General features: G+C 40.2%; 1 protein-coding gene across 1 annotated transcript; it reads left to right on the plus strand.

The window, feature by feature from the left end:
* The first annotated feature begins 20,706 nt into the window (after positions 1-20,706).
* Positions 20,707-21,078, plus strand: LOC107465904 (uncharacterized). Its single transcript, XM_016084890.1, has one exon. The coding sequence runs from the start codon at positions 20,707-20,709 to the stop codon at positions 21,076-21,078; it is 372 nt and encodes a 123-aa protein (XP_015940376.1).
* The last annotated feature ends 3,158 nt before the right edge of the window (positions 21,079-24,236 follow it).

A 24,236-nucleotide genomic window follows, 5' to 3' on the forward strand; every position in this document is an offset into this window, starting at 1 on the left:
CCTACACTCGAAGTGGATTTTCTGGAGCTACAGAAGCTCAATTGGCGCGCTCTCAACGGCGTTGGAAAGTAGACTTTCTGGGCTTTCCAGCAATGTATAATAGTCCATACTTTGCCCGAGATTTGATGGCCCAAACCAGTGTTTCAAATCAGCTCAAAACTGCCCGGCGTTAAACGCCGGAACTGGCACAAGAATGGGAGTTAAACGCCCAAACTGGCATAAAAGCTGGCGTTTAACTCCAAGAGAAGTCTCTACACGAAAATGCTTCAATGCTCAGCCCAAGCAAACACGAAGTGGGCCCGGAAGTGGATTTTTATGTCATTTACTCATTTTTGTAAACCCTAGGCTACTAGTTCTCTACATATAGGACCTTTTACTATTGTATTTTTCATCTTGGTTCTTCTGGTTCCCTCTCTGGGGCCGAAACCAATGATCACTACTATCACTTATGTATTTTCAACGGTGGAGTTTCTACACACCATAGATTAAGGTGTGGAGCTCTGCTGTACCTCGAGTATTAATGCAATTACTATTGTTCATCTATTCAATTCAGCCTATTCTTGTTCTAAGATATTCATTTGCACCCAAGAACATGATGAATGTGATGATTATGTGACGCTCATCATCATTTTCACTTATGAACGCGTGCCTGACAACCACTCCCGTTCTATAAGCAAACAAGGCTTGAATATTTATCTCTTGGATTCTTTAATCAGAATCTTCGTGGTATAAGCTAGAATTGATGGCGGCATTCAAGAGAATCCGGAAGGTCTAACCTTGTCTGTGGTATTCTGAGTAGGATTCAATGATTGAATGACTGTGACGAGCTTCAAACTCCTGAAGGCTGGGCATTAGTGATAGACGCAAAAGAATCAATGGATTCTATTCCAACCTAATTGAGAACCGACAGATGATTAGCCGTGCCGTGACAGGGTGCGTTGAAAATTTTCACTAAGAGGACGGGATTGTAGCCACTGACAACGGTGATGCCCAACATACAGCTTGCCATGGAAAGGAGTAAGAAGGATTGGATGAAGACAGTAGGAAAGCAGAGAGACGGAAGGGACAAAGCATCTCCATTCGCTTATCTAAAATTCTCACCAATGAATTACATAAGTATCTCTATCTTTATGCTTTATTCATATATCTTTCATAACCATTTGAATCTGCCTGACTAAGATTTACAAGATGACCATAGCTTGCTTCATACGAACAATCTCCATGGGATCGATCCTTACTCGCGTAAGGTTTATTACTTGGACGACCCAGTGCACTTGCTGGTTAGTTGTGCGAAGTTGTGATAAAGAGTTGAGATTGCAATTGAGCGTACCATGTTGATGGCACCATTGATGATCACAATTTCGTGCACCAGGAGGCAACCCGATAATTTCGTATCCTTAGCTATTTTTATATTTCGTAGTAGTAGTTTTCTTATTTATTTTATTTTTATTAAGTTCTTACTAATTTTCTGATCATGCAGCTATTTTATTCCAGGAACCAAACACCTCAAGCTAAAAAAAAGCGCACACAACGCACAAGCGTCACTGACGCGAACGCGTCAATCATGTGCGCGTGAAAAATAAAATTTGACAGAGAGTTACGCGGGAGTGGCATTGGACTCATGCTTGCCACACAAACATGACCGCACGTACGCGTACCCTACGCGTGCGCGTCGTATGCAATTATCGCCATCCACGTGTACGCGTCAGCGACGCATACGCGTGACCTGCAAAATCGATGTAAAGGAGTGTTTAGGCAGAGATTTGTTCTGGCTTGGGGCTGGAAGCATGCCAGAGGCACAAATTTACTCACGCGTACACGTCCCCGACGCGTGCGCGCGCGAACGCGTCGTATGAAATTATTGGTTTCCAAGCCACGTGAACAGAGAGTTGTGCATGCACACGACTACCTTCACGCGAATCGCACAAAACCTATGGCACGCGGACACGTGCCTGACACTAACGCGTCATAAAGAAAATTCGCGACCCACGCATACGCGTCACCTTCGCCGCACAACTACACTTGTTCGCCGCACAGTTTTTACTTTTCTTTCTCTCTCTCCCAGTCCTAATTCTCTCTTGTTCTTTTATCTATATATTATTCTTTCCTCTCACTATTGTTTTTATTTTCAGTTCTTCTTTGCTTGAGGACAAGCAAACATTTAAGTTTGGTGTTGACGCTTCGCTTAACGGGTTTTCTGTTTATTCCTATGGCACCAAAAGGGAGGCGAATCATCTTCACTGAGGAACACAACCTGAAGAATAAAGCGACCGCTAGGATAACTAAGGTGGTTGAGTTCCTTTCATTTTTTATTCCTCCCCTCTTTTTCTCTGTTATGTTTCGATTTTCTGCTACTTTATTTTGTTTAGTGCATGATCCTTTATTAGTAGATTCATAGGTTCTAGTTTAGTTTTTTGTTAAGGGCTTTAATTTTAAAAGATGTCTCATGTATTGCCCACTAACCTTGAAATCAAAAAGAAAGAAGAACAGATGTAGTGCATGAGAAATTGAGTTAATTTTAAGAGTAGTCTTATTTACTTAAATGTGGTGGTATTAATTGTAATTTTGAATGCATGATATGAACAGTGCATTTCTGAATTTGAATCAAGGGATGTTAATGTATAAGGAACAGGAATTTAGAGAATTATTATGACTTCTCTAAAATTCAGAAAAATTTAATCCTTGAAGTAAAAGAAACAACAAAAGAAAAAAATAAATAAATAATAATAAAAGCAATGTCCAAGGCTCTGAGCATCAATGACTAGGGAGGTCAGACATGATTAAGAGCTCAAAGAGTTGTTTCCCTAGTCATATGCTTATGTTGTGATTGTATCAAGTAATCCTTGAGACAGAACACTTAGAGTCGAGACCAAGTGCGTTTAACAGAGAATGCTAAAGGCTTTGAGCACCACTGTCTGGGAGTGACTGAAAGAAAAATCAGGACTCAAAGAGAGTCCCCCAGTTAAGTGCTTGTGGTGTTTCTGTGTCAAGTAATCCTTGGGAAAAAATATTTAAAGTCACGGCTAGGCTTAAGGTGCAAAGCACCAAAGAAAAATAAATTAAACTAAATTTTGCTGTGTTCAAGGATTAAACTGAAATATAAAGATCAGAGAATTCATAATATTATCCGGATTCTAATTCCGAATGACAATGACATCCTCCTAATTCAAAGGAGAGTGAGATGCCAAACCTATCCAGGATTACAGTTATAAACCCCACTATAAAAAGACACATGAGCTTAATCGAACTCTCATTCTCATGCAAATTCACATCCTAAGCTTATATTAGTTTTGGTTGCTTGAGGACAAGCAACGGTTTAAGTTTGGTGTTGTGATGCGTGAGCATCTTTTCTATCTTTTCCTAGTGAATTTGCATGGATTTTGTTGAGTTTAATCAAGAATTAATTATATTTTAGCCACTATGGATACTATTTTGAGTTTTGTGCAATACTGTTTATTTTAGGTAGCATTCAGTGGAATTTGATGGAGTTTCTGCAGCACAAGAATCAAAGGAGATGGCTGCGAGGAGTGACGCGCACGCGTGCCTGACGCGTGCGTGTGATTTGGAGGTATCCATGGCGACGCGTGCGCGTGACTGACGCGCACGCGTGAATTGAAGATTTGCTCAGCGACACGTTCGCGTGACTGACGCGTCTGTGTGACTTGCGAAAAAGACCATCGACGCGTACGCATGACTGACGCGTACGCGTGACATGAGCCACGTGCAGAAAAATGCTGGGGTGATTCCTGGGCTATTTTGACCCAGTTTCTAGCCCAGAAAACACAAATTAGAGGCTACAGAATGGACAAATCAAGTGGTCCCCACCCATCAACTAAAGACTTGTTAACTAATTCAAATTTAAATTCAAATCTTATTTTTTTAAGGAAAATATATTATTTTTAATTTTAGATAATTAGATTTTAAATTTATTAGGATTAGTTATAAAAAGGGATCTGATGCCATCAGATTAGAACACAGTACATTTTACTAGAATCCTTATTTTTCATTGAGTCATGAGTAGCTAATCCTCCATTGTTAAGGTTAAGAGCTCTGTCTATTTGTATGGATTAATTCATTTGATCTTTCTAATTTAATCCATCTTTTTATTTATATTTCAATAATTGTTTTCGTTCTTTATTTTATGAATATGGGTGGAACGGAAGTATGACCCATGTTCTAATTGAGTTCTTGTGAAACTTGGAAAAGCTCTTTACTTGAACAACAACTTGAAAACATATTATACTGAATTTCTAATTGTTTGTATTTAACGGGATACGTGACATATAATTCCCATATTTTTGGATAATTAGGATTCTCTTGGCATATAAACTAGAAATTGATCATCACCCTCTAATTGGAATTAATTGACCAAGGAATTGGCAGTTAATGAATTTTAGAGGAGACTAGGAAGGTCTAAGGAATTAGGGTCTAGTCACATATAGTTTGCCATGAATTAAATCTTGTATGATTAAATTAGTTAGTAAGAAAAGTTAATCCGGAAAAATTGATAACTCTGAAACCTTAACTGTTTTCTCAATATTTTATTCCCAACTTATTTATCTGCCTGTCTTTAATATTCTAAATTTACTGTTAATGCTTTTGAACTTCCAAACACTATTTTCTGTTTGTCTAACTAATCCTATCAAATGCTATTGTTGCTTAATCCATCAATCCTCGTGGAATCGACCCTTACTCACGTAAGGTATTTCTTGGTACGATCCGGTGCACTTGCCGGTAAGTTAGTGGGTTATAAATACCGTACCAATACGCAATTTCCTCCTGCCGTCCACTGAGTTCCTCCAATTTCTGCATATAGGTGGGGTAACTGGGATTCAAGTTGGCTACTGCATTGCACAAGTAACTGAACTTAGTTTGTTCATAGTAGTCATATTTCCTTCTTGCTGTAGTTCTAACTTCATAGAGGTGTCTGAATTTAGCAAGGCTGTTCATTTGATGTAACTGATGTTCCAGCATCATCCCTAAGCTGCCTTGTATTTCTCCCCTGTTGATCCTTCCTTGCTGCTCCTTCAGTTGTTCAGAACTTCCTTAGAGGTTGTGTATTTTCTCATTCACTTGGTTCCATTGCTCCCTTTGGCTACTTTGAGATTGGTTGACATCTTCCCTCAATTGATGTAGATCTCCCTTCATTTGGTGCACCTCTCCTTGCAGATGCTCCCAGTTCATTCCTTCAGGAAATTGTTGGTATTTTTGGTATGGTGGTGGTTGAAGTGCCAGAAATTGTGGTTGCTCCTCTGCCTCCTCTTCCTCTTGTTGTTGTGGGTGTGGCACATGAACGTGAGCTCTATGCTCTCTAGCCATTTGAAGTGTATTGATGGCCAACACCTTGGCCATCTTCTTGACAGTTATAGACTTATCTTGCTTCACCAACACCTCATCAATCACCTTCTCAACTCCAGCTTCATCACATAGCTCTTGTATGATGCTGGGGAATGACAATCTTGTGCTCTTGTTAGTGCTTTTCAGTATCTTATTGATGTTGTTGGTAATCAACTCCCCAACATTCATGTTCTTTCCCTTCATTATACTGTATATAAATACAGCCCTCTCCTTAGACACCTCAGATGTGTTTGATGTAGGGATCAAAGACCTTCTCACAAAGTCTAACCACCCCCTAGCTTGGGGGCTCAAGTCCCTTCTCCTCAGCTGGTTGGGTTTTCCATCTTTATCATTGATCCACTACACATTTAGTACACAAATTTCATTCAGGATTTCATCAAATCCTGGGTCTAGTTGCTTCATCCTCTCCTCATAACTTCAAGTGGAGTTGACCCTTTTCACTATCAGCACCCTCTCTATGTTAGAGGGACTATAGTCAATGGTCTTCCCCCTCAAATAGCTGATATACCCATATGTTTGCCCTGGCTATGGCACGGCATTGGCATAAAACTCCCTTACCACACCTTCCACCACTTTCTTTGGTGGGTTGCAAAAGAGTGCCCAGCCCCTGTTGTTGATCTCAATGTTGATCTCAAGGTGCTCATTCCTTCCTAGTTGGAAGCCGACCTCTGGGATGATCTCCCTCTCACTCACCCAATCATAGAATTGGTTTTGGTTGAATGCTGAGATAAATTTGTACTCATTGAAGTTTGAGCTTGAGGAACCTGAGGTTAGTTCTTTGGTCTTTCTTTTCTTTGAGGTTGAGGATCTTGGTGGTGCCATTGGGTGGAGAGAGAGAGTGTGTTTGAGAGTTCTGAGATATTAATGGAGTGTTGCAAAGAAACACAAGCAAAACAAGGTTTTGTCTCAACACCAAACTTAGCACTTGATTGTCCCAATCAAGTAGAGAGATAAAGAAAAAGAAGAATGAGAGAAGAAAGAAAGGGCTTTGTGAGTTTGTTATGTGGAGGGAATGGGGGGTAGGGAATATATATAGGAATGAAGGGTGTGGCTTGATGGTGGGAAAATAAGGGAATTCAATGTTTTCCACTTGGGGAGTGGTGACTAGCGTGGGAAGAGGTGTCAACCCTTATCCTGTTGTGCTTTCTGAAGATGTTGAGTTCCAAAGTGCAAGTACACTTTGACCTCCTTGTTATCTATCAAGTGGGCCCCATTCAATCTCCTGAAAAAGAGAAAATAAAACCCCATTAGTAATGACAAAATGATCCTCCACATTCCGTTTTAATGCTAGTGAATGGGATTGCAACTGATGGGTGTCCCTTGGGACACCAAACATAATTCATTTGCATCTCAATAAATTGGGTTTATCATTGGGTTTTTAATGTGTTCATGGGGAAGAGATAATTTCAATCCTTTCACATTCTTTGCGTCTAGTCTCCCCTGAACACATTAAAATCCACATTCAAGTCTCCACCAATGTACTAAATGCTTCCAATTTGAGTGGTATTGGGCTTGCTGATTGATTCTCATATGGTGGTGGCCACACTAAACTTAAGTTATGGGCTTACTCCTTAGAAATATAATTTATCAAAATGTTTGTAAGCCTAGATCAAGTTGGTGAGTGGCCACACCAAACTTAGCTTTTTAGCTAGTTCTTAGCCCAATCACTCATTATCATTAGTAAATGCTTTCATCCAGCTGCACTTTCAAAAAATAGCACACAATTTAACTCACAAAGCTATCTTAACTATCAAAACTGAAATTAACTTCCTAAGCTAATATTTACAATCTACTTATAATAAAGCAATAAATCAAAAGGATATAAAGTGTTGGGTTGCCTCCCAACCAGTAGTTCTTTATCGTCACTAGCTTGAAGTTCTTCCTTTTTCAGTTGAGGTGGTAGCTCACTTTTTTTTTCATCCAGTGAGTCCCCCAGCTAATGCTTGAGTCTATGGCCATTTGCAGTAAAGGTTCTCTGTGTTTTGTCCTCCATGAGCTCTACTTGACCATAGGGGTACACTTTGATGATAGTGAAGGGTCCAAACCATCTAGAATTAAGCTTCCCAGGGAAGAACCTAAGTCTAGAATTGTACAATAACACCTTTTGTCCTTCAGTGAACTCCCTCTTTGCTATCTTTTGATCATGCCATCTTTTTGTGTTCTCTTTGTAGATCTTTGCATTACAATATGCTTGGTTCCTAAATTCTTCCAGCTCGTTGAGTTGCCTCAGCCTCTTTTCTCCAGCAGCTTGCTCATCAAAATTCAGTAATTTTAGAGCCTAGAAGGCTCTATGCTCCAGTTCAACTGGCAAGTGGCAAGCCTTGCCAAACACTAGTTGGTATGGTGACATTCCAATGGGTCTTGAAGGCTGTCCTGTAGGCCCATAAAGCATCGTCTAGTTTCTTAGACCAGTCCTTTCTTGAGCTTCCAACAGTTTTTTTGATAATCCTTTTTAGCTCCCTGTTGGAAATCTCTGCTTACCCGTTGGTCTGCAAATGATAAGGGGTTGCCACCTTGTGTTTGACTCCATATCTGAGAAGGAGTACTTCTAGTTGTTTATTGCAGAAATGTATACCTCCATCACTAATGAGTGCTCTGGGAACTCCAAACCTGCTAAATATGTTCTTTCTTAAGAAGCTCATTACAACCTTGTTGTCATTTGTGGTGGTGGCAATAGCCTCCACCCACTTTGACACATAATCTACAGCCACAAGTATATAACTATTTGAGTAGGAGGATGGGAAAGGCCCCATGAAGTCAATCCCCATACATCGAATAGTTCTAGCTCCATTATAAATCTCTGTGGCATCTCATTATTCCTGGGTAAATTGCCAGCCCTCTGGCATTCATCACACCTTGACACCAAGTCCTTTGCATCTTTGAAAATGCTTGGCCAGTAGAATCCACATTAGAGCACCTTGGCTGCTGTTCTTTCTCCACTAAAGTGGCCTCCATATGCAGATCCATGACATTACCAAAGCACCACTTGTCCTTCTCCATGGGGTATACATCTCCTCAAGATCCCATCAGCACACTTTTTGAATAAGTATGGCTCATCCCAGATATAGTATTTGGCATCTTTGATGAGCTTTCTCTTCATATGTTTGTTGATGTTGGTTGGTAGTTCCCCAATGGCCTTGAAATTGGCTATATCAGCAAACCAAGAGGTCTCTTGTATCATCATCAATTGCTCATCTGGGAAGCTTTCATTAACTGCAAGATGGTGTGCTCCTTCTTCCTCTTGTAGGATCATTGAGAGGTGGTCAGCAACTTTGTTCTTTGCTCCACTCCTATCCTTGATTTCGATGTCAAACTCTTGGAGTAGCAAGATCCATCTTATTAGCCTTGGCTTGGATTCTTGTTTTGTAAGTAAGTATTTGAGTGCTGCATGATCAGTGAATACAATTACTTTAGAATCAATGAGATATGATCTAAATTTATCAAAAGCAAAAACAATGGTAAGTAATTCCTTCTCTGTAGTGGTGTAGTTCCTTTGATTTTCATTAAGGACCTTGCTGGCATAATAAATTACATGCACCAACTTATCCTTCCTTTGTCCTAAAACAGCACCCACAGCAAAATCTGATGCATCACACATCAACTAAAAGGGTAGATCCCCAACATGGTGGTGCTATGATAGGTGCAGAGGAAAGTTTGTTCTTAAGCTCCTCAAAGGCTAACATGCATTCATTATAAAAAACAAAAGGCACATTAGAGACAAGTAGGTTGCTCAATGGCTTGGCATCCTTGGAAAAGTCTCTAATAAACCTCCTATAAAAACCAGCGTGTCCCAAAAAGCTTCTTATTGCTTTGACATTGCAAGGTGGAGGTAACTTTTCAATCACCTCTACCTTTGCCCTGTCTACTTCTATGCCTTTCTTTGAGATTTTATGACCAAGGACCACTCCTTCTGTAACCATGAAATGGCATTTTTCTCAGTTTAAAACAAGGTTGGTCTCTAGGCATCTTTTCAGCACCAGGGCTAAGTGATGCAAGCAATCAGAATATGTGTTACCAAACACAGAGAAGTCATTCATAAACACCTCGATGAACCTCTTAATCATATCCGAAAATATGGAGGGCATGCACCTTTGGAATGTTGCAGGTGCATTGCACAATCCAAAGGGCATCCTCCTATAAGCAAAAACACCATATGGACAAGTAAATGAAGTTTTCTCCTGGTCCTTTGGGTCCACAACTATTTGGTTGTAACCCGAATAACCGTCAAGAAAGCAGTAGTATTCATGTTCAGCCAGCCTCTCGAGCATTTGGTCCATGAATGGTAGGGGGAAGTGGTCCTTCCTGGTGGCTTCATTGAGCTTCCTGTAGTCGATGCACGTGCGCCAACCGGTCACTGTTCTTGTTGGCATCAGCTCATTCTTCTCATTTGGTACAACAGTAATTCCTCCTTTCTTTGGGACTACTTGTACCGGGCTCACCCAAGGACTATTTGAGATGGGGTAGATCACCCCAGCTTGCCACAATTTCAACACTTCCTTCTGGACTACCTCATTCATGGTTGGATTTAACCTTCATTGTTGTTGTCTTGAGGGCTTGGCACCCTCCTCAAGTAGAATCTTGTGCATACACATCGAAGGGCTAATCCCTTTTAGGTCTGTGAGTGTCCAGCCTATAGCATCCTTGTGTTGTTTTAGCACTTGGATGAGCTCCTCTGCTTGCTCCTTGCTCAACCTTGAGTTGATGATCACTGGGTATATGTTGTTGTCACCTAGATAGGCATATTTCAAGCTTGAAAGTAGGGTTTTTAGCTCTAGTTTCGGTGCCTCTTCTTCATTGTTGTCTTTGTGGTTTGCCATGATTGAGCTTTCCATGGTTCCTTGTCGTGGTTCCTCACGTGGTGCTTGTTGCTCCAATTCTATACTTCATTCATATTGCTCTTCTTCCAAAACTCCTTGGACTATTTGTTCTATGGTGTCCACCATCATGCATTCTCCTATTGCTTCCTTGGGATAACTCATTGCCTTGAAAACATTGAAGACCATCTTTTCCTCATGCAATCTCAAGACCAGTTATCCTTTTTGCACATCAATGATAGCTCCAGCAGTAGCTAGGAATGGCCTTCCTAGGATAATTGAAGTGTTTGCCTCTTCTTCCATATCCAGCACAACAAAGTCAGCTGGGAAGATGAATTCTTCCACCTTCACCAACAAATCTTCCACCACTCCATGTGGAAACTAGAATGTTCTGTTAGCTAGTTGGAGTGCCATTCTTGTTAGTTTGGCTTCTTCAATTCTCATCCTTTTCATCATGTTCAAAGACATGAGATTGATGCTAGCTCCTAAGTCACACAAGGCCTTTTCAATATTGATATCCCCTATGATGTAGGGGATTTGGAAACTCCCTGGGTCCTTCATTTTCTAGGGGAGTTTCTTCTGTATGATGGCACTACATTCCTCAGCTAGGACTACAGTCTCCTTTTCACCCCAGTTTCTTTTTCTAGTCATGAGCTCCTTCAAGAATTTTGTGTAGAGGGGCATTTGTTCCAATGCTTCCGCAAATGGTATATTGATTTGGAGCTTTTTGAAGATTTCTAAAAATATGGAGAACTGGCTGTCCTTCCCATCTTTCCTTAGCCTTTGTGGGTATGGTGCCTTTGGTACATAAGGCTTTAAGATTGGCTTTGGTGAAGATGGGCTAGGAGCCTCTTCTTTCTTTCCGTTTTCAGGCTTTTCTGTAGCTTCTTCTTCTTTGTTTTCCTGGTTTTGGGTGGCTTCTTCTATCACTTTTCCACTTCTAAGTGTGATGGCCTTGCATTTCCCTCTTGGGTTGGCCATGGTATCACTTGGAAATATGTGTGTAGGCATTGGGATTTGCTTGGATAAGAACCCCACTTGTGCTTCTAGTTTTGAGATTGCTGTACCTTGATTCTTCAAATTTGACCTGTATTCTTCTTGGTTGGCATCTATCTTCTTTTCAGCTTGTGCTTGCCTTTCCAAGAGGGTGGAAATGTCTCCTGTGAGCTATGATGATAGCTGTGCTATTGCGGCTTCTACTCTCTCAAAGTTACCCTTGATTTCACATGGTTGTAAGGTTAGGTTTAGTGTGTCTTGATGGTGGTGTGTTTGCTGATTGGAAGGATATGATGTGTGAGGTGGATTGTGGTAAGGTCTGTTGATTCTGGTATTGATTGGCTTGGTATGGTTTGTTATGCTCTTGGTTATGATTTTGTTGGTTCTCCCACCCAAAATTTGGGTCGTTCTTCCATCCTGGGTTATATGTCTTAGAGTTAGGGTCATATGGTGGTCGAGAGGGGTTATGCACATAGTTTGCTTGCTCACATTCAACTTCTGGTTCATTTTCTTCTTGGGGTGGTGCTTTAGCTTGGACAATTGCAACTTGATTATTTTCCATTTTCTTGGTTAAGGCTGCCAATTGTGCTGCAATTGCCTTATTTTGTGCCAACAGGGCATCCATAGAATTGAGTTCCAGCACCCCCTTATTTTGGCCTCTTTCTGAAAGTATAGAAGTAGTTATTCTCAGCTACAGTTTCAATGACATCTATGGCTTCCTCAATGGTCTTCTTCTTGTTGAGTAAACCCCCTGAAGAGTGGTCCACAACCTTCTTCGATTCATAGGTTAATCCTTCATAGAAAATATGGAGCTGCATCCACTCATTAAACATATCCGGTGGGCATTTCCTTGTTAGATCTTTGAACCTCTCCCAGGCCTCATAAAGTGTTTCACCATCTAGTTGTCTAAAGGTTTGCGCCTTAGCTCTTAGCCTGTTAATCCTCTGTGGAGGGTAAAATCTTACTAGAAACTTGTTCACAACATCCTCCCATGTGGTTAGGCTCTCCTTGGGAAATGATTCTAACCACTTTGTTGCCTTATCTCTGAGTGAGAAAGGGAACAGAAGTAGTTTGTAGGTATCAGGGTGTACACCATTGGACTTTACAGTATCGCATATCCTCAAGAATATGTTGAGATGTTGATTTGGATCTTCTTGAGCACCTCCTCCATATGAGCAGTTATTTTGGACTAGTGTGATGAGTTGAGGTTTCAACTCAAAGTCATTGGCATGGATTGTTGGCTTGAGGATGTTATTGCCACAGTTTCCTGGATTTGGGTTGATATAGGAGCCTAAGATTTTCGTCTCTTACCCGGCTTGATTTCTAGCTCCTCCTCCAACATCTTTGTGCACTTCGTCTTCCATGCTAGTTGTTAGATCTTCTTCTACTGGTTCTTCTCCAACTATACCCTTGCCTCTAGCCTCCCTCCTCAATCTAAGGAAGGTTTTCTCAAGTTCACTATCAAAAGAGGATGAAGTCTCTCCTCTTCTACCTGTCATACAACTAACTCACAGCAAGAAAAAAGCAAGTGAAGAAATCCCCTTACTTAAAATTAGTGATTAGCCCAAGTGATGCAATTGATCAAACAGTTAGAAGAGTGAAAGTATAAACAATGAATGGCTAAAGAATCTCAGAAAGACAAGAAAGAAAAACAGAGATTAGAACGGAATTTAAAGGTTACACTAGGAAATTAATAAAGAGAAGAAAGAAAAGAAAAAAAATAGAATAAAAAAAACCTTAATCTAGCTTTCTAATTGGTTTACTCATTGTCAAATTCAAACCAATTCCCGGCAATGGCGCCATAAAACTTGATAGTCCAGATTCACTACCCTTTCCCAATAATATTGATGAATCTGCTCTTGGCAAGTGCACCAAAATTATCGTCAAGTATTAAGCCACAGTGGAGTGGGATCGTATCCATAGAGATTGGTAGATTTAAGCAATTTTAATCAATTGGTGAATTAGTCAAACTCAACAGAATAAGTTGTGTGTGCAGAATTATAAATGGCAGAAACATAAATGACAAAAAAAATAACAGAAAGCAATAAAATACAGAAATAGAAATAACAAGAATGTAAAGAGGAATGGGATTTTGTAGAATGTAAGTAAAGCTATAAAAGAATGGGAGAGATAAGAATGGGGAAATTTATTGAGATCAGGAGATACTGTCTCTTTGGATTAATTCCAGCTCATATCCTCTTTAATCATGAAACTCATTGACCTCTTGGCAATCATGATTGATTGAGCCAAAATCCCTTGGTGACTCAATCTCTCAGATCTTGATCAATAGCCAATTCCTTGGTCTAATTGCTCATGAAGAGAGATATGCTTGGTCCCTGATTATACCACACATCATCAAAGGTCCAGGTAGAGGGAGGATTATATGTTACCATATCCAAACACCAAAACCCAGATTCTACTCAAGTGTGAGAAGGGATTTCTAGCATGGTTTCATGTTTCCTTTTCCAAGGTTCCCACGAAACCCATTTTGCATTCAATCTCTTTTCCAAATTAATTAAACACTAAGCATTAAAATCGAAATTCCTTCTAGCAAATCAAAGAGAAGATGAAGAGAAGAAGAAAGTCACTATCATTAATCCATTAAGAACAATAGAGCTCCCTCTCTCAATGAGAAGGAATTTAGCTACTCATAGCTCAGGGTGAAAGTACAAAAGATGGAAGAGATGAAGTGTGAAAAGTAAAAGTGAAATCCAAACTAAGCTTTGTGACTTGCTAGCTAACCCCCTTTTCCAATACTTCCAAGGGTATTTATACTACTCCTAGATCTAGAAAATAAAAGAAAATTACAAAAGTGAAAAGAAAATTACAATTTGGAGGGAAAAGAAACTCAACAAACGTGATCTTCCAGCTAGCGTGTGACTGGTGCTTCTCTGGTTTGTCACGCTCCTTCTGTTTCTAATTTGGCGTGCCACGCTTCTCCATTCAAGTGGCGCGCTGTCCTCTATTTCACCTTTGGCGTGCCACGCCTTTGATCCAAAGTGGCACACCCAGGACATTTTAAAAGGCAAAACACCCTGGCATGCCACGCCTTCGAACCAAAGTGGCACGCCCAAGGTCACTTCCCTTATTTCTATGCTTCTGGAGATTTGTACCAGCGTGGCACGCCCAAGGTCTGGCGTGCCACGCCCTTCTTAAAGCTTCACCCCCTTGCTGGCGTGCCACGCCTCGCCATCCAAGTGGCACACCTGAATTCATTGGCTCCTCTTCTTCCTCTCTGGAAAACATTACCAGCGTGCCACGCCATGAGACTGGCATGTCACGCCCTTCATTTGGTTCATCTTCTTGCTGGCGTGCCACGCCTTATCTCCCAAGTGGCACGCCTGAGTTCATGGCCCTTTAATTCCTTCTCTGGAAAACACTACCAGCGTGCCACACCTGAATATTTAAGTGGCACGCCAAAGTGAGATAATTAAGTCGGCGTGCCACGCCTTCGATACCAAGTGGCACGCCCAACTTTATTTGGCCTCCTTAGGTGCTCACGTGCCACGCCTTGTTGCTCAAGTGGCATGCCCATTCAATTGTGGTTTTTATAGGCTTGGCGTGCCACGCCTTGGTCCTCAAGTGGCACGCCCAAGTGAACTTTGGGGTTGGCGTGCCACGCCTTCGACACAAAGTGGCACGCCATAGTGATGGCTCATCTAGTAATGAGTTCGCGTGCCACGCCCTACTCCTGGTGTGCCACGCCCCTTTAATGGTCTTCAATTTTTGCTCTCTGGAATGTTGTACCAGTGTGCCACGCCCAGCTTCTGGCGTGCCACGCCAATACATTTCTGCGGCGTTTGTTCCAAGTGGCATGCCTGTTTCACACGCCCCACTTGTTTTGTTGTTTTCTTCCCCATTTTTGATGTCTTCTCCACCTAAAATCCAGTACAAACTCATTTCAAAGTAATGCACTATGATATTTGTCAATTAAGGCATGAGTTATAATGATCAAATGAGATTATGCCTCTTTTATGGTCCTTTTTATGCAAGAAAATGGGTAGATGATGTAAGTAATCAATCAGCCCCTGGGCGTTCAAACACCAATGTAGAGAAGCAAGAAATTTGAATTCCCTAGCCTCTCAAGACCAGTAGGTCCCATGGAAGCTCCACCTACCCCACCTTCTTCTTCCCCATTGATCATATTTGCTCGAGGACGAGCAAAACTCTTAAGTTTGGTGTTGCAAAAGCTTTGCTTTGTGACTTCTAGCACTCTTAAGTATAGAAGAAGAGGATGGAGCAAACCAGAGAGCATGCACATGAACCTGTGCAACAGCCTTAATAAAGACAAAGGAGTGACATTGAAGAGATCACGCAATACATTGGATCCTCAAGGAGGAGCACTAGCCACCATCATTCAGGTGGATTCGTTCTCTTTTACACCCCTTTCTTATTATTTATATTTTTGTTTTCTATATGCTTTATTATCTGTTCTCTTGTTCTTATTACATGATTATTTGCATTGATGTCTTAAAAGTTGTAAAATGTTCCATATATCTCAAGTTGTAAAATGAATTTCTTTTAAAAGAATTGAGAGATGCATGAATTTCAAGTTTAAAATAAGATTAGTTTAATTAGTTTGATGTGGTGTCATTTGCTTTTGTTATCTGAATGTATGAAATAAACAATGCATATTTGAAGTTGAAATTTATGAATGTTGCCTCTTGAAAGAATAAGGAAAAAAGAAAAGTATTATTGATAATCTGAAAAATCCAAAAATTGATTTTTAAAGCAAGAAAAAGTTGAAAAAAGAAAAAAAAAGAAAAAGCATGTTGCAAAAGAAAAAAAAATATATATATATATATGCAAGAAAGAAAAAAATGGCAAAAAGAAAAAGAAAAATGAAAAGCAGAAAAATATATTACTGCCTAAAAATGCAGGAAAAAGAGGGTAGATTGAAAAAGCCAATAACCCTTTAAACCAAAAGGCAAGGGTAAAAGGACCCAAGGCTTTGAGTATCAGCGGATAGGATGGCGCAAAGGAATAAAATCCTCTCCTAAGCGACTAAACCAAGCTGTCCCTAACCATGTGCTTGTGGCGTGAAGGTGTCAAGTGAAAAGCTTGAGACTGACGGTTAAATTCGTGGTCCAAAGCAAAAAGTGTGTGCTTAAGAACTCTGGACACCTTTATCTGGGGACTCTAGCAATGCTGAGTCACAATCTGAAAAGGTTCACCCAGGTGAAGTGTCTGTGGCATGAACGTATCCGGTGGTAATATTGGAAAATAAAATGCTTAGGGTCACGGCCAAGACTCATGAAGCTGTGTTCAAGGATCAAAATAAGCTTAACTAGGAGAGTCAATAATATTATCTAGATTCTAAGTTCCTAAAGATGCTAACATCTCTGAGTTTCAATGGATAGTGAGATGCCAAAACTGTTCAAAAGCAAAAAGCTACTAAGTCCCACTCATCTAATTGAAACTAATATTCATTTAAAATTTAGAGATTTATTGTATCTTAATTTTCTTTTTATCCTACTATATTTTAGTTTCTTGGGGAAAAGCAAGAGTTTAAGTTTGGTGTTGTGATGACCGGATATTTTATACGCTTTTTGGCATCACTTTCATATAGTTTTTAGTAGTTTTTGTTTAGTTTTTATTGAGTTTTTATAGGTTTTAGTGTTAAAATAACATTTTTAGATTCTACTATGAGTTTTTATATTTTTTATACAATTTCAGGTATTTTCTGGTTGAAATTGAGGAGCAGAAGCAAAAGTCTGAATCAAAGACAGAGAAAGCACTGCAGATGCTGTCCGGATCTGACCTCCCTACATTCGGAAGAGCTTTTCTGGAGCTACAGAAGTTCAAATGAAGCGCTCTCAATGGCTATGCAAATCTGACTTCCAAAGCTTTCTAGGAATATATAATAGTCCATACTTTGCTTCAGATTAGAAGCCCAAAACTGGCATCTAACGCCAGCTTCCGGCCCCCTTCCAGGCGTCCAGCACCCAAAAGAAGAGACTAGCATCCAAACGCCCAATGAGGACCCCCTAGCTGGCGTTCCACACCCAAGAGACCTCATAGCACGTGGATCTCATCAAAGCTCAGCCCAAGCATTACCAAGTGGGCCCCTGAAGTGGATTTTAGCACTAAATAGATTGTTTTACCCTTAATAGTCATATGTTTAGTATTTAAGGGATTAGATTTATGTAATTCAGACCTTTAATCACCATATTCGCATACCATACACATTTTACGTTGTGTTTTCATTTCAGTATAAGTTTCTAAACCTCCTAGGTTAAGGGGAGGAGCCCTGTTGAGTCCAATGAATTAGTAAAAGTACTACTATTTCTCTTTGATCTGTATTTGATTAATTCTAAGATGTATATTTGTACTTCATCGTGGTGAATAGGATGATCTGACAAATTAGCTCTGTTCATCGCATTAAGACGAATGTTCCTGATAAACACCCGCGTCTACTTGGGTTCATAATGCGTCTTTCACTAAACAGTGACAAACCAACAGCTTGAATATACGTCTCTCAGATAGCTAATCCACGACTTTGTTGGAAACTTTTTGAGACATCAGTTCAGCCAATTTTCGAGGAGATTAGGGTCTCTGTGGTAGAGGTTAGAACCCAAGGTGCAACATTCTCTGATCCGGAAGATCCGACCTTGTTTGTGGCATTTTGAGTAGGATCATTAAGGAGAATGGACTGTACGAGCTTCACCCTTAATCAGAATGGATCCACACTAAATCTGGGGTTCATATTTGGAGGAGTATTGGCAGTTGCTCAAAGCAGTGTCAATCACATATAGCCTGGCATTGAAGAAATCACTCACAAGCAAAGAGAGCATTAAAACCGGAGTTAATTCAGAAAGACAAAGCAACTCCAATCCTTAACCCTATTCCTATCAGTATTTTGTACCTCATTTTCTTTATTCCACATTAAAAAGTTTCTCTTTATGAATGAAAATCAACAACCTTCTGATTCCACCTGACTAAGACTTGCAAGATAACCATAGCTTTCTTCAAACCACAATCCTCGTGGGATCGATCCTGACTCGATTAGGTATTACTTGGATGACCCAATGCACTTGTTGGTATAACAGTACGAAGGTGTGGGGAATCGTGCTACCAAGTTGCAACTGATCTTTCCAATCAAGAGGAACAATAACTCCTTGAGGTTATTCGAAAGTACAAGAATGCGATTGGATGGAGCCAAAGTGACATTGTGGGAGTAAGCCCTCAAATGTGCCTTTATAGAATTTTCTTGGAAGAGGGTGCTAAGCCAATCCGTCAACCACAAACACGGTTAAACCCCACAATCCTTAATGTAGTCAAGAAAGAAGTAAGTCACCTCTTGGAAGTGGACATCATCTATCCTATTTCAGACAGTGAGTGGGTGAGCCCGGTCCAAGTGGTGCCAAAGAAATCCAGGGTAACCGTGGTGAAAACGGAAAGTGGAAAGCTTGTTGCAACCCCGATTCAAAATTCTTGGCGGGTGTGCATTGATTACCGCCATCTGAATCAAGCAATGTGGAAGGACCATTACCTGTTGCCGTTTATTGATCAAATGTTAGATCGCTTGGCAGGTAAATCCCATTACTTATTCTTGGATGGATATACTGGATACTTCCAAATTCATATAGCTCTTGAAGATTAGGAGAAAACTACCTTCACTTGTCCCTTTGGATCGTTTTCATATAAAAGAATGTCGTTTGGCTTATGCAATGCACCGGCAATGTTCCAAAGGTGCATGACAAGCGTTTTCTCAGATCTTTTAGAGAATTGCATGGAAGTATTCATGGGTGATTTCAGTGTTTATGGTAGCTCCTTTGATGATTTCTTAGGGAACTTAGCTAGGGTACTAGAACGGTGTACCAATACAACCTCGTATTGAACTTTGAAAAATGCCACTCTATGGTGAAGCAAGACATAGTATTGGGTCATATTGTATCTAAGGAAGGAATTTTTGTAGACCCAGCTAAATTGATGTCATTTTGAGTTTACCTTACCCCTCCTTGGTGAGGGAAATCTGTTCCTTTCTTGGTCATGCAGGTTTTTATTGTTATTTCATCTAGGATTTTAGCAAAGTTACCATACCCCTCTCCCGCCTACTTTAAAAGGATGTGGAATTCCATTATGATGAGGATTGCAAAAAGGCTTTTGACAAATTGAAGGACACGTTGACCACAACCCCTATCGTGTGAGGCCAAAATTGGAACAAACCTTTTGAGATAATGTGCGATGCCTCAAATCATGCCGTAGGTGCCGTGTTAGCATAGCGCGATGGTAACGCTCCTTACACTATAGCATATGCTTCAAAAACCTTAGATTCGGCCTAGTCGAATTACACCACTACCAAAAAAGAGCTTTCAGCAATTGTTTTTGCACTAGATAAGTTTCGACCTTATTTGCTAGACTCTAAGGTGGTGGTGTATTCAGACCATGCCGCTTTGAAATATTTGCTGAAGAAAAAAGAGTCAAAGCCTAGGCTAATTAGGTGGATATTGATTTTGCAAGAATTTAACTTGGAGATCAAGGATAGAAGTGGGTCCCAAAATTTGGTAACGGACTATTTGAGTCGGCTTGAACATTTAACCTTGGACCCTACTCCTATCAATAACTCATTCCCCTTAGACACCTTGCAAGAAATATCCCAAAGTGCTCCTTGGTTTGCCCCGATTGCCAATTATTTGGTCGCTCGCATTTTTCTCCTACAATTTTCAAAGAATCAAAGGAATAAATTAAAGAGTGATGCTAAGTATTACCTTTGGGATGATCCACATCTGTGGAGGCGTGGGACAGACCAAGTAATTAGGAAGTGTGTACCAGAATCCGAGTTTCAGTCTATCCTTCAATTTTGCCACTCATCTGGGAGTGGAGGTCACTTTGGCCCACAACGAACGGCAAGGAAATTTCTAAACTGTGGATTATGGTAGCCCACTTTATTTAGGGATGCCAACCAATTTTTCAAATCTTGTCATCAATGCCAAAAATTTGGAAATACCTCACAAAGATATGAAATGCCCCAACAACTGATGATTTTTTGTGAAATTTTTTATGTTTGGGGCATAGATTTCATGGGGCCATTTCAAAATTCCAATGGGTTTATCTATATTTTGCTAGTCATGGATTACGTCTCAAAATGGGTGGAAGCAATTCCAACCTGTTGTGATGACGTCAATACCGTTGCTTCATTTTTAAGAAACAATATCATTTGAAGATTTGGGTCGCCACGAGCAATCGTGAGCGAGCAATGAACCCATTTTTGCAACAGGAAGATTGAGACATTGATGAAAAAGTATGGGATTCTTCACAAAGTATCCACAGTCTATCACCCCCAAACCAATGGACAAGCGGAAGTATCCAACAGGGAGATCAAGAGAATCTTAAAAAAAGTGGTTAACCCACAAAAAATTATTGTAGTTCTAGATTGGGAGATGTATTATGGGCATATAGGACCACCTACAAGACCCCAATTGGAATGAGCCCCTTTCGCATTGTCTTTGGAAAGCCTTGTCATCTTCCAGTTGAAATTCAACACAAGGCATATTAGGCAGTGAAGCATTGCAATCCGGATTTAAAGGGAGCAGAAATGGAACGTAAGCTCCAATTAGAGGAGTTAGAATGTCTTAGACTAGAAGCATATGAGAATTCTAAGATTTATAAGGAAAAGGCCAAGACATTTCATGACCAAAATATAAGGAGGAAGAGCTTTAAGATAGGTGATGAGGTACTTGTGTACAACTCAAGGTTGCGGTTGATGCTTGGAAAGTTGAGATCTAGATGGGATGGTCCTTTTATAGTGGTGGACGTCAAGCCCTATGGGGTGGTTGAGGTGGTTCACCCTATCAATGGAACTAGATTCAATATCAACGGTTATAGGGTGAAGCCTTACCACACACAACCCAAACATGCCAAGGAGTTGGAGATTTTCCTCCTTGGAGAGGTTCCAAATGATCAATGAATTCATGCAAGTCCAACTTATCACTTTAAACTAAAGTGCTAGGTAGAAGACACCCCACTACGGTAACATTGTTATAGCCCTTCTCTTTTTGTTTATAGTTCTTTGACTTAATTGCCTTTTGTTATGTTGATTCACCTTGGATTAGTTTAATCTTTAAGTTAGATAGGTTAATTTCCTTATGGGTTATGAATGTTTGAATATTTATATGTTTGGGGTTGAAATGTTGATTGAGCTAAGGTTGAGTACCTTTGAAATTGAGAAAATTTTTGAAAAACAGGGCATCATGCGTACGCACACACTTGTGCATGCGCAGAAAACCCTATTTTTTGCGTCCTGCGCGTGCACACCTGCATGTGCGTGCGCACACTCATGTTTGTGCCCTCTGCTAGCAGCGCCTGCATGGCTTGTGCGTGAGCGCTCCCCTATTTTTCCTCGATCTGTGCATGTGCAGCTGCTTGTGCGTACGTACACACCCCTCTCCCTTTGTATACTCTGTGCGAGCGCACAGGCTTGTGCGTTCGCACGCCAACTTGCACCCATTCTGCTGGGAGTGCTGGCACAGCCTGTGCGCATGAACCCCTGTCTCTTTTCGTCTCTGTGCGTGCGCATGGACCTATGTGCTCACACATACATGACCTTTCTCCAAGTAAAAAAAAAAACATTTTCAGTCATCTGTGCAAGCACACAGCCATGTGCGCCCCCACACCTTGATGCACCCCCTCTGCTAGAAGTGTTCACACGTCTAGTACGTCCGCATCCCACTCTATTTCACTTCTTGTGTGTACACATGCTTCCCTCTTTTCTTGCTTTCTGTGTGCACGCACAGGCTTGTGCGCCTGCACACTCCTTTACGCACCTTCTTCTTGGAGAGTTCGCATGCTATGTGCATCCGCATCTCCCTCTCTTTCACTTCTTGTGCGTGCGCATGGACCTGTATGCGCACGCACAAGTCTCAACCTAGGCGTTAAACCGGGCAAAACCCCTGTTGAGCCAGCATCTTCTTCTTTTCTTCTTCTCCATTGCTGCTGTGCCGCCCCGCCTAGCCCTCTTCCGGTGACCCTGCCGCCATCAGCCACCACCACCTCTCTTTTTGTCTCTTCTCCCTTTTTTCTTCCTCTCTTTTCTTCTCTTTCTCTTTTCCTTCTCTTACACTAGAGAGCTTCTTTACCTTTGTGGAATTCCAGTGTGTCTCCGGCGAAGCTAACCGCCGTGAACTCGAAGTGGCTATAATAAGTGCCATTGTTTCAGCTTTTCATCTTGCCTTCTTCAACCTAATTTTCAGGTTTTTATTTTCTTTTCATGTTAATTTTTGAAATTCTTTTTATTTTCTTTTCATGTTAATTAGATTGAATTTATTGCATTCTTTAGCTATCTTTGTATTGCAAGTGTTTAAATTCTGAGTTATTGGGTTGCTTTTTATTGAATTTGAACATAATTGTGATAAGTTTACACAATGCACATCAAATGTTTGGTTAAATGCCTAAATGAAACTTTTGTTTGATTCATATGAGATAGCCATCATATGCTTTCAACATTCTCTTGTTTTACATATTCTATGATTTGTGCAACTTCAAATATGATTTTTGATGATGATTAACTTTAATTTACCAGTGCATTCCCTTGTTTCTTGAACTTGAAGTTCCAAACACCCATGTCTTACATGAATTTTGATCTTTTGTTAATGGGTGCTTTGTTTGTGATTGCATTGTTCTTAGTTGAATTCAATTTTCATTATTCATCTTAGCAATTGAATTGAGCAATCCCATTACAAATGTTCACTTTTTGATGTCTTGATCAAACATCTTTTGGCTTTAACTCAAGGACATTGTTTATGTGATTCTCATACTTTTAGTATGAAAAAATGACACTTCACTTTGCTTAAATGGTTATTGTTGTTGTGTGCCCTCTTTAATAATGAACTTTTATGTCCACAACCCCAATAACCATTTCCTTCAAGAATTCAATTAAGTCATTTTGTGCTTGTTTAAGTTTGCTTGCATCTTAATTCTTTACACTTGCAACTTAAACACTTAATTGAGAAGTATTGAGCTTTGATTGTTTCAATAGTGCGATTGTCGTTCAACCAGCCGGTGCGTGTGTTCTAACCGCGTGCACATTTGAAATACACACATTGTTTCATCTCAAATCACACTATTTTGAAAGCTTCCAATTAAGAATTTAAATTTTTCTTCACTTTATTTGTGCTTCCTCATTGATCTTGTTTTACTATTGGCATATGATCTTGAAATCTTTTGTTTTTAATTCTCCTTTTTAGGATGTGCAAGAAAGGTAAAGTACCGGTCACATCACCGATTGTGCAACCAACAACTCGCCCTCTTAATACTTGGTTTATGGATCGCCAAAGTGAGAGACCAAGAACAATATAAAGCAATCGAGAAAAGAACAATCTATTGGGAGAGGACACTGAGGGAGGAGGATGATGGAAGTCATCAACCCATGTCAGTGACCACCAATTGAAGTTGGAGCCCCCGAGTTATTGTTCTCCCAGATTATGAGCATGCACGGAGGACCGTGCAATAATTAAGTGTAGGAGAGGATCGACAACTTTGAGGGGGGGTAAAATTCTTTTCTTAGAAACTTTGCAATACCTTCTAGTTTCTTTCTTCATTTTGCAATTTTGTTCTTATTGCACTTTGCTTGGTTTGTTTGTATATATTTCTTTAGTGCTTATAGTTTTATGGTAGTAAATACTTGCATGTTGCATGGTAGAATACATAAGTTTGGTAAAATAACAAGAAATTTTCATGAAATCTTTCTTAGGGCGTGCCATTGATTGAATTGAAAATTTTGGTTTTCAACTTGCTTGAAGTATCCTTTTCATAGAACATAGAAAAAGAACTAGAACAACATACCTTATGAGATTTGAGCTCTAATAGATGGTTGCACATTTTCAACCATAAAGTTTGTTCTTGTGTGTTATACTCCTTTTTTAGTGTGATCTTAGATTTGCGTGAATATTTATGTCCTGTATTTGGTGTTTGAATGCATTTAGCATGATTGAGGCCATTTTTGATATTAAACTCACTAACCTATATGACCAACCTTTACATTCACCCTTGTAACCCCTTTTGAGCCCTTAAATCCCCTTTTGTTCTGATTCTAAGCACATTATTCTCCCTAAATTGAAAAATCATTGA

Source organism: Arachis duranensis, chromosome 9 (assembly GCF_000817695.3).
Source record: "Arachis duranensis cultivar V14167 chromosome 9, aradu.V14167.gnm2.J7QH, whole genome shotgun sequence".
Classification (NCBI taxonomy): Eukaryota; Viridiplantae; Streptophyta; class Magnoliopsida; order Fabales; family Fabaceae; genus Arachis; species Arachis duranensis.

Excerpts from the sequence above, each read along its gene's own strand:
- LOC107465904 (XM_016084890.1), top strand. The coding sequence starts at position 20,707 with ATGGAACGTAAGCTCCAATTAGAGGAGTTAGAATGTCTTAGACTAGAA.